At 36.7% G+C, this 10,699-nt stretch overlaps 1 protein-coding gene across 1 annotated transcript; it reads left to right on the top strand.

Annotated features, from left to right (window-relative positions):
* Positions 1-1,007: 1,007 nt before the first annotated feature.
* On the top strand, positions 1,008-10,112 carry LOC105053693 (conserved oligomeric Golgi complex subunit 6). The gene is given in 14 exon segments (XM_010934946.4): positions 1,008-1,347; positions 1,429-1,481; positions 1,860-2,007; positions 2,163-2,270; positions 2,971-3,038; positions 4,616-4,739; positions 4,821-4,967; positions 5,050-5,154; positions 5,157-5,312; positions 5,480-5,579; positions 5,582-5,763; positions 9,007-9,046; positions 9,049-9,146; positions 9,357-10,112. Coding segments are annotated over 14 exon segments (2,052 nt in total). The 5' UTR covers positions 1,008-1,131; the 3' UTR covers positions 9,864-10,112.
* Positions 10,113-10,699: the final 587 nt, after the last annotated feature.

The raw sequence follows: 10,699 nt of genomic DNA, 5'->3' as shown, positions 1-10,699 counted from the left end.
AAATATTTTTTTTAAAATTATTAGTGATGGCAATGTTTAAATCGCTAATGCTGTTGGTAAAAGTATTAGCGACGGTATCTTCCGTCGCTAAAGCTGTGGCTAATATTTTTATCAAAAAATAATATTTTTTTCATAATTTTTTAAATATTTTTTTTCAAAATATTAGCGATGGAAAATTCAACCATCACTAATAACTGTCGGTAATTAATTAATTTAATTATAATTATAATTAATTTTTTTAAATTTTTTTAATTTATTATAATTATAATTTTTTTTCAATTTTTCTCTGAATATGATATAATTTTAGAATTTAAAATCCATCTTCACCGTTCATTATCTAAATAATTATCGTTAAAATATTATCACTAAAGACAACCTCGATCCGGTAGTCCTAAGTATGTCGATCATTAAAATTTGATTTCGACATCTGTGAATGACCGTATGATGATCTGATAGATAGAGACCACTGATGGGTCCGAAAACTTACAACGATGATCTCGATGATATTTATAGCATATTATCAAAATTTTACTTTAATCGGATATTATTATTATGATCAATTTAGTATGGGATGATTTGAATTATTAAATGAAAAACGAATGATCAAAAAGCCAAATGGCATCTGATTATAAGATAATTTTTCAGATAAATAATTTTTGCTACTATTTTGATCGTTGTACGATGACGATCATAAAATTCAAATCGTACGTATATGAACGATCCACAAATATACATCTCTCGATATTCATTCTTAAAATTTTTAAGTAATTATACTTATATTTTTATAAGATCTGCTTAAGATGGATGATTCAAAAAAAATTAAATTTATATTTTAAAAAAATAAATTTAAATTCAATCTAAATTTTAAAAAATTATTTCGAATCAATTTCTCGTAAGGAGTAGGACCCGATCCGGCCACGTTCCTACGCACATCCGTCTTGGATTCTTGGGTCCAGTGGACTCCCATGGAGTCCTACTCCGAAATCCACATGAACCATAACCCTCTATTCTCCTTGTGGAAAAGAAGAGGTAAATAACAGGAGGAGAAGCGAACAAGGGGAGAGAGGAGCGATCGGAAAACGAAGGTCCGCCGACTCGGAAGCTGTTTCGCAGGGTAGTATTAGGATTAGGATGGCGGTGAGTTTGGCGCCGGGGCTGTCCCGGAAGCTGAAGAAGGTGTTGGAGACGCGGACGGACAACGAGGAGCTGGTGGCCTCGCTCGCCACCCTCTCCACCTTCTACACCGACAACACCCCGCAGGCCCGCCGCAACCTCAAGTCCTCCATCGACCACCGCGCCCTCGCCATCAACCACCACTTCCTCCAAGCCTCCCTCCCCGCCCAGCAGGTCGTCACCAAAACAGATGGGTCGTCTTTCTTCTTGGATGAATCCGCTCTCTGATCCTATCTTTATCTTCTCTTCTCGCAGGCGCTGGATCGAGTCGAGGAGGAGGTGAACGCGTTGGCCCAATGCTGCGACCAGTAAGTCTTCTGTCAGCTTCTTGGATCCCCAACCTAACCTAGCCTAATTCGTTCATGATATGCTGGATCCGCACGAAGTGCACCCGGCAGTAGGCATATTGGAGGCTGGACTCACCAGATCTGACGGAACACGCACCAAATTGGGATCTGACTGAAACCATGCTCATTTGTAGATCTGATCCCCTGAGGAAAAAGCAATCATGTTACGTTATTGATGGAAAAATGATGATGGGCGGAAACGATTTGATATGAAATATACGTTTATTGTTGAATTTTGCGTTTGTGTTAAATTTGTTTCGGGGTGTTTTGGTGATTTATCCTAAGATGAATCTCATGTAGATCATAGAAGTATGTCGGGCTAAGTCTTTATTTCTACAGGATTGCAAAAGCATTGAGCAGTTGCAGTGCGAGCACAGGGGATATTATCAATACCACGGAGAGGTTGAAACAGGAACTTGAGATAACTACTCAACGGCAAGAAATCGTGTCATTGTTTCTTCGTGATTACCAGCTTTCTAATGAAGAGGTATCCATGAAAGTTTTGTGATCCTTATAATATATTCGAGATTTTAGTGTCACTGATACGTAGTTATATACTGATAACCCTTAATTTATTTAGTTGCTTAGTTATGTATTTCAAAACTGGTTGCACATTTTGCAACATTGTTTCTCTAATTGCAGATAAATGCACTAAGGGAGGAAGATCTGAATGAGAATTTCTTCAAGGCACTTTTGCATGTTCAAGAAATTCATGCCAACTGTAAGATACTGCTAAGAACACATCACCAGGTAGCGTACTTCTTTTCTGTTGTTCAGTTAGTGCCTCAATCAGCTTAATAAATCTGCAATAATGCACTAAGTGGTTGGAAATTTCTGGAAAGAGCCAACTTTATTGCTTGAGATCTGAACCAGATAGAAATTGGAAACCCTGTTTGGTTTATGATAATTGTCCCGAGTTTGAGCATACAACTTGCTAAAAGGCTTCTTAAAAGCTGTGTGTGGTAGCTCAAATTATATTACTTAAAGAATCTTTGATGTGAAGCTTGATCAAGGGACCTGATACTTTGTATATAATTTGAGCAATCAAAATTTTATCCATCAGGTAGTTAATCTCTTTTAATTTTGTATCTTAGATATTGAGGAAATTCATAAACCTGGGCCCAACTAGTTGGGAGGGAGGGCTTGTTGGTGGTAGTAATGGTCATTTTCCATCTTCTAGCTATTCTCAAGATGGCTTGAAGTTGTAGCTTATTGGGAATAATGCTGTTATTTTATTACATTATTTTCTGAAAGTCTAAGAGTTCAAGAATGAACATTCCTGATTGAGTGGCAGATAAAATGGTAATCAGATTTAATTTTTGTGCCTTAAAAGAATGTAATGCAATGTACAGATACCTTACATGTTGCACAAGGATGCTATTTTTCTTCTTAAATGGAAATCATGATAGATTGTGTTTTTGGTGTGAATGAAGTTGAATTTGTTGTACAGCGTGCTGGCTTGGAGCTGATGGATATGATGTCTGTATATCAAGAAGGAGCCTATGAGAGATTGTGCAGGTGATACTTCTTGTATGTCATATTGATGGTAGTCAAATATTTATTGATTCCAAAGTCACTTTGATTATGATTACAAACAGTACTTTTCTTGTGTACAGCAAGTGCTGCCTTCTCATATAGAGTTTTGATTCATGGCATTCTAAACTCTAGATTTGTCAACACTAGCATGTCATTGGATTGTCATAAATGGTATAAACTGGCATCAAACAATTTGGCTCATGATCATATTTCGATCTCCAGTTGAAACGTATCTTAAAGTTTGTGTTCTGCTATTAGGTCCTACAGGAATAAACTTGCAGTTGAAATTCTTACTAAGTTATGCACCCTTTGCAATTGGAGCCATACCTCTACATTGAATTTGCTTATGAAAAAAATTCTTGTGTAATATCGTTTTCTACATTTCATCTGTATATTTAGAATTTATTTAATTCCTGCAAGGGAGTTCTTATTCTGCCTACTGCAATCGAGCTTGTACTTCCATGTAGATTCATGCATGAAAAGTTACATAAAAAGTGGGCTCAACCTATATAATAATGATTTCAGAATTTCATCAATAAATTTCATTTTAATACCATTTTTATAATGTTTATTGAATTTCTAGAAGAACAAACTTGTGTATGAACTTCTTAACTTATGCCTTGACTATTTCAGCCCATTGCAACTGAGGCTGTACTTCCATGTTTGCTTCATTCCTGCAAAATTACATAAAAAAAATGTGCTCAAACTATATAATATTGATTTCTAAATTTCATCGATATTGATGCATCTTAATAAATAATACAAACACCAGGAAAAATTTCAAAAATTCGCTCTTAAATCATTTTCATATCATTTATCTATTAAAATTAAAATACAAGAATACTTTTTTTTTTTTTTTAAATTCTGCAGATGTGCTCGAGCATTATCCTGTTCCATTTGTTCCTTCTGTTTATTGCTCAAATTAGCTTAAACACATAATCTTATTCTATATAATTTTCTATTTTTTAAATAGAAAATAACATTTTGTGTGCTTGAAATTTTAGAACTCAAGCCAAGCTTGCCAAACTTGCTTGTGCTTGGGCTGCACCCACCCACTCTTCCTGTGCTGCAGGAACCTTGTCAACATGGTTCCCTGCCTTGTTACATTAGGATTTTAACTATGTGTGAGTCAGGGCTGCAAAAAGTAAACATGTATAAGAATGCTTTAAATATGTTGACGGTGGATTGAGTTGAAATTCACCCTTAAAAAGTCATCTGATTGTTGAGTATCATTGAAATGAAAAAAGAATTTTATAAGAAAGTTATAATATGAGCTTGTGAGGGCAGAAGAGCATACGGAATCTGTAAGAACTTAGAATAGTACCAATAGTGGATATAGTGAGAGGGAACTTTGAGATATTTTGGCCAACTACAGCTAGAGATTCTCCAAGCAACATGGGGTCTTGAATTTAGGTTAAAAATTCCATTTTGGACGACTCAGCCTTGTTGATGATAAATAGCAAAGTAAGATTCATAAAGCTGATAGATATAGACAACACAAGGTTTGTTTATGCTCGGATGTGTTATCAATGTGTGACTGAATATTTTATTTTTTTCAGGTGGGTCCAGGCAGAGTGTAAAAAATTGGGTGATAGTGATAATCCTGAAGTTAGTGATCTTTTGAAGACAGCTGTTCGTAGCTTAAAAGAAAGGCCTGTTCTTTTCAAGTATTGTGCAGAAGAGGTATATAGTAATATTTGAACATTTGGTATTCTTTATGTCATCAACAAATTTGTTGTCATACAACAATGTGCCTATCATTAGGTTGCAAATATGAGACATCATGCATTGTTTAGACGATTTATAAGTGCTCTGACACGAGGGGGACCTGGAGGGCTTCCAAGACCTATTGAAGTGCATGCTCATGACCCTTTACGTTATGTAGGTGATATGTTGGGATGGTTACACCAGGTATGCATCTTCTTTTATATTTTGGAAATCAATTTTAATTCCTATAGATGTGCTGATGTTCCAGTATTTTCTTTATGAGAAGGCTCTGGCATCTGAGAAAGAACTTGCACTGGCATTGCTTGATCCGGATGCAGTGACTGATACAGGACCTATTGCTCGCCGCTTTTCCAAAAATCTGATAGTGATTCTGCAAAAACAGAGCCTGATATTACCTTTATTCTGGATAGAATATTTGAGGGGGCATGTCGACCATTCAAAGTCAGAGTTGAGCAAGTTTTGCAGTCTCAACCTAGCCTTATAGTTTCCTATAAACTGAGCAACACACTAGAGTTCTACAGTTATACTGTGAGTTGCAATCTGTTTCCATTGTATTTATCAATGCAATGTTTCTGTTGTATTTATCATGTTATGCATCCATTATCTTTTTCCCCCTTGAAACTGAAGAGGGCATCTGAGGCCATCAGAATTCATTTGTTTCCATTTGCTTACATTTGGTTCTTTATTTTTTGCAGATTGCAGACTTGCTGGGGATGGAAACAGCTCTCTGCAATACACTTTGGTTACTCAAGGACGCTGCTCAGCAAACTTTCTTTAGTATCCTGAGAACACGGGGGGAAAACTTTTGAGGTATCCTCCCCTGGTTGCAGTTGATTTATCCCCACCTCCAGCAGTCAGAGAAGGAGTTTCTTTATTGCTTGAGCTTATTGATACCTACAATAGCATGATGGTTTCTGCTTCTGGCAAAAAGCCTGACTTTAATCCTGTGATTACTGCTTTACTTGATCCTATAGTTCAGGTATGCTTGTGCTTTTTCTGAAAATAAAATGCTCGCTTAGTAAATCTTCAAATTCACATTGATTAGAAGTACTGGTATACAATCTGTTGATGCACAAACCACGGGAAAATTTAGATTAGGCCTATCTGAAATTTTCTCTTCCTAGACATGCCTATCTGAAATTTTCTCTTCCTAGACATCTTAAATAACTTCCATTAATTAGGTATTAGATCTGTTTATTCATCATAACCAGTAAAAACTTGCTTCCAGTAAGATGATCTACTACATGTTCTTTAATTGACAGTTCCCCTTGCATTTGGTGGTTTCTTAATGGTGAAATTCCAAAGGTTAAATGAGATGCCTGAAGGAGCAAAAGTGTACATGATCATTGTGAAATAATGTCCGTGAAGCTGCTTTACTTCAAATTAAGCATGTGATTTGTCCATTTGTTGGGTTATTTTGCATATAGCACCCTGTAGTATTGCATACTCGCTGGAAATACTCTCCTTGTTCATGTTACAAAATGGCATAAGAAAATCCTTGATAATTAAAATAGAACCTATATTTCAACTAACAACACCCTCCCTTCCTTTTTTAAATAGAGCCTGTAAGTTATCTAGAATTTGATTGTGGGCCATTGGATTTGGATGGATTTTGTATTTTAGTTTGTTTTTTTTTGGCTAATTATTTGTCTCTTAGATAATGCATTTCCTAAAGTTACCCCTGCCTCTCTCCTGTATAACTTAGACTCTTTCCTAGTATATGGAAACTTTTGGGTGTTGCTTTATTGTTGCACGAGCTCGTGTTGCATAACCAAGAGTACAGGTTTCCCTACTTGTTAATTGGCCTTCTAGATTTCATGTTAGATCAAGATTGTCAAATTGCTTGGGTGGCTTTAGGTTATTGACCCTTTTATGGGCATAGGTGAAAAGCTATGGTCGCTAGGCAGATGCCTCAGGAAAATATTCATAAAAATAATAGAACTGTATGTTTTTGCATTAGTCGCATGTAATTCCACAAAAGCTCATCAAATTACTTTATATTGGTAAGTACCAAGGCTGTTGACTACTTAGGTTGTGTGATAGCAAAATCTTTGAGTTAATTAATAATTACTTTAGTTTTATATAATAATTTACTTTAAAGTCATTTAAAGTACTTAAAATTTCTTAGAAACACAACACACTCAAGCACCAATTAATATGTAAAGGGAACACATTATAAATGGGCTGAATTTCTTTCTCTTCAAGTAAAATGAGAACTAGTCAAAAAAAATTGATGCCTTCAACAATCCAATCAACAAGGAACCTCACTGAGACAAAGGTGGCCCTGAGCAGCCAGGTGCTTGCTTAAGCACGAACCTAGGTGCTCAGGCAGCCCCCTCATTGAAGGCCGACAAAGCACTAAGTGCCTAGGTGATGGCTTGTCTAAATGCTTAGGCAGCCGCTTGTAACAGTTGCAGATTCCATTTTCCCCTAGAATTGCCTTCACAAGATATTCAATTCCAAACTGCTGGTTTTGGATTTGGTATCTTGATCCAAATCTGAGTACCAATGCTGAAGCTAAATTAGGTTATCCTGAATTATTGATGGCCTTGGACAACCGACAGCAATGAGGGTGCCTTGGTGTTGGATGCATACATACCGATCTTGACCATGATATAGTAATATGAACGTAGGAATGTCCACAAAGTGGGACATGATAAAAGGGTGCTCCCATGGTAAGTTAATTATGCATCAAGTCCTCCCCACTCCCTTGGGCCACTCCCAAAATTTCCTTATATTATGTGGTTGTTTTGATGCTTTGGTTGTTTTTCTCCCACATTTTTAAGGCTGTATTACAAGCTATTTGGCTTAAGGTTATAATTAGGAATTTGAGATCTTTTTACAATATACCAAACTTGTCAGTAGGATGTAGACATGGCAAACGGGCCGGGTAACCTGTACCCCCCGGGTCGCACGGGTCGCTGGTCAAATTACTTGCATTTAAATGGGTGGTAGAAAATTCTACCCGCACCCACCCGGGTAAATGGGTATACCCGCAGGTCACGTGTTAGTTTTTCTTTAATCTTTACCCTCTTTACCCTCAAAAAAAGAAAAAGAAAAAGAAAAAAAATAATACAAGCCAAGGTCTTGTACATGACGGCAATTTGTGAGAGATCGAGAAGAAGCTAGGGTTTGAGGAAGAAAAAGGAAAGTGAGTGAGAGGCTGAGAGCTGATAGTGAGACTGAGAGAGAGAGAAGCTAGGGTTTGGTTTGAGAAAGAAATGGGTAATGGGTAAAGACTAAAGTGAATGAGTGGGAAACAAATATAAAATTCTTTATTAAATAAATGGGTGATCTGCGAGTACCCGCGGGTCAACCCGGCCCATCCGCAGATCACGGTTCAAATTACCCGCATTTAAATGGGCCTTAATTTTTCTACCCATACCCAACCCGTTGTAGGCAGGTACGGGTTGACCCACGAGTAACGGGTCATTTTGCCAGGTCTAGTAGGATGTGAATCAGATCTTAATTCATTCTAACAAAAAGACAACTTTGGGAATTAAGTATTTTCGAGTTTAATGTGGGTCAAAATTAATTATGCCACAACATTTTTTAACTATTATGTTGGAGTAGCTTAAATATGCTTTAGTGCAAGGGCAATGCTTTATCAAGGAGCTTGTTTTCAAATTCTTATGATGCCTCTACAGTTTTTGAGATACCTTTTTTTTAAAAAAAATAAAATCTTTATTTACTATATGGATCAACATTTGTCTAATCTGAGCCTATCATTGGGCTTGTTTCTTCGCTATAATATCATTATATCAACATCATGCAATATATTTTTTATATTTGATGTGTTATGAAGATTACTTATTCTTTTTTATTTTTTTTAATTTTTTTATTTTGGAGGGTGGGGGGTTTGTGGAAGAGAGGAAGAGGGGGTTGACTGTAGAAGGGGAAATTATTAGTTCAATTACATTGATTTATCTTCTTCGACTAATCAGATTCCACTAGCTGTATATGAGCATGTTAAACGATTTTGAAGCACCTTGCTAAACCCTTGAGAATGTGAATTGATGCTTTATTTCTATGTTAAAAATATATGCAGTACCACTTAGCCCTTGCTGTATTATTTATTATTCTGGAGATGCAAGCAAATTCTATAAATATTATTCCTTTAGGATTTGCTAATTGTGCTTCCTACAGTCGGAAGAAAAGTTCTCATGCTAGCTCTTAATTTTCTCACTTGTATATATGAATTTATGTAATGATACATTTGTAGATGTGTGAGCAAGCGTCAGAGGCTCACAAGTCTAAAGGAGCTCAAGGAGAAGTAGAACAAGTTCTGATTTAGGCCCAAGCAACAGAGATTCTATATCAGTCGATGCAATTCTAGCCAAGAACAACTCCGCAATAACTCAGGTTGGAATATGCAAATTTTATGTTTAATTTTTACTTTGTGTCTTCCAGCAATGGTATTTTAAGCATGTTATATGAGATCAGTATATAGTTGTTTTCTTTAGTTGCAAAATAAAGTTACATATTTCCATGCTTCTGATATTTAATCTTTTCTTATTTTTGAGTTGCAATATGCACTGAGTGCTTTCATAATTATTTTCCATCTGATTGCAGAGTGCTGAGAGTTCATCCAAGATTTACCTTATCAACTGCTTGTCAGCCATTCAGCAACCATTGGTAGGACAAGAAATTGCTGCAGACTACATGAACAACCTCTGCTCAATGATTGAGATGCATCTCAGCATGCTTGTGGAGAAAGAAGTGGATGCCATTCTGAGGAGATGTGGGCTGTTGAACAAGATGTCTTTTATCCAAGATGATGGTCAGCGCGAGGAGGCCAATGCCTTAGCAGAGGTAGAGGAAATGTCCGTGCCGGTGCTCTCTGAATGCTTAAGAGCATTCTTTGGACTTGTCACCGGAAATGAAGGTTCACTTCCAGAGTTTGAACAGCTGCAAGTTCCTAAATTGCGTTCTGATGCATGCATCCGTGTGGCAAGGGCACTTGCAGGAGCTTATGAGCGCATTTACAAAGCAGTCACTGACCCAAAGAATTGTTACCCTGACCCTAGGTCCTTGGTTAGGCATTCACCTGATCAGATAAGAACAATACTGGAAATCTGAGGCTCTGTGCCATAGGCACAGTTGTGCATTTATATACTGCATATTCTTCGACTCTGCTGTCAGACATTCGTTCCGTAAGCTAATGAATACGACTGCCAATAGATCATGCGTCCACAAATAGATTCCTCAAGATATTTTTCGGAAAAACAGAAGAGTTTTGCCAGGATGATATGTCCACCAATTATTGTTGACCTTGCATTTGAAGTTTTATACATGACATGTTTGCTGATCTGTCAGCATTATTTTCCAGGCATTGTCCACCGTCTTTGTATCTTTTTATTGTTTCTTTATGAGAGATATTGCTTTTTTATTTTCTTGATTAGTGGTCCATTAACTATTTTTACTTTTCAGAAGTATCTGGTGAGATAAGGATATGGAGGGATCATCCATGTTGTAGTGAAAAACATTGATATGCACTAGAGCCGGACATGCAGTGAATGTGATTTGTTTAGGTGATGTATTTGATCGATGACTGTGATTCTGCCAATCATGATATATTTTTTTTTGGGTTGGAGTAGATTTGACAATTGTACTTTTAGTTCATACGTTTTCGGTCAGTCTTTTTTTTTTTTTTTTGGTGGTAAGGCGTCAGTCATTGATCTGAAGTTAATATTGAAGAGTGATTATGGAAGGAAGCGGGGCGCAAGCCCTCAGTTCGACACTGCATTGTGTGCACGTGATGAACATGGGACTATACGGCTCAGTTTCTCAGCTATTTTGAGCTTTGAAGTGTGTGGAAGAGAAATTCTCTGCACACCGCCCGTGGTGCAGAAAATCCAAAGTAAAATTTGTTGTCTTATTTGATTGGAAATAGTTATTATTTTTTAATATATATT

This window comes from Elaeis guineensis, chromosome 11 (genome assembly GCF_000442705.2).
Source record: "Elaeis guineensis isolate ETL-2024a chromosome 11, EG11, whole genome shotgun sequence".
Lineage (NCBI taxonomy): Eukaryota > Viridiplantae > Streptophyta > Magnoliopsida > Arecales > Arecaceae > Elaeis > Elaeis guineensis.
Note: the sequence above shows the minus strand (reverse complement) of the source record. Positions and strands in the feature narration are given on the sequence as shown.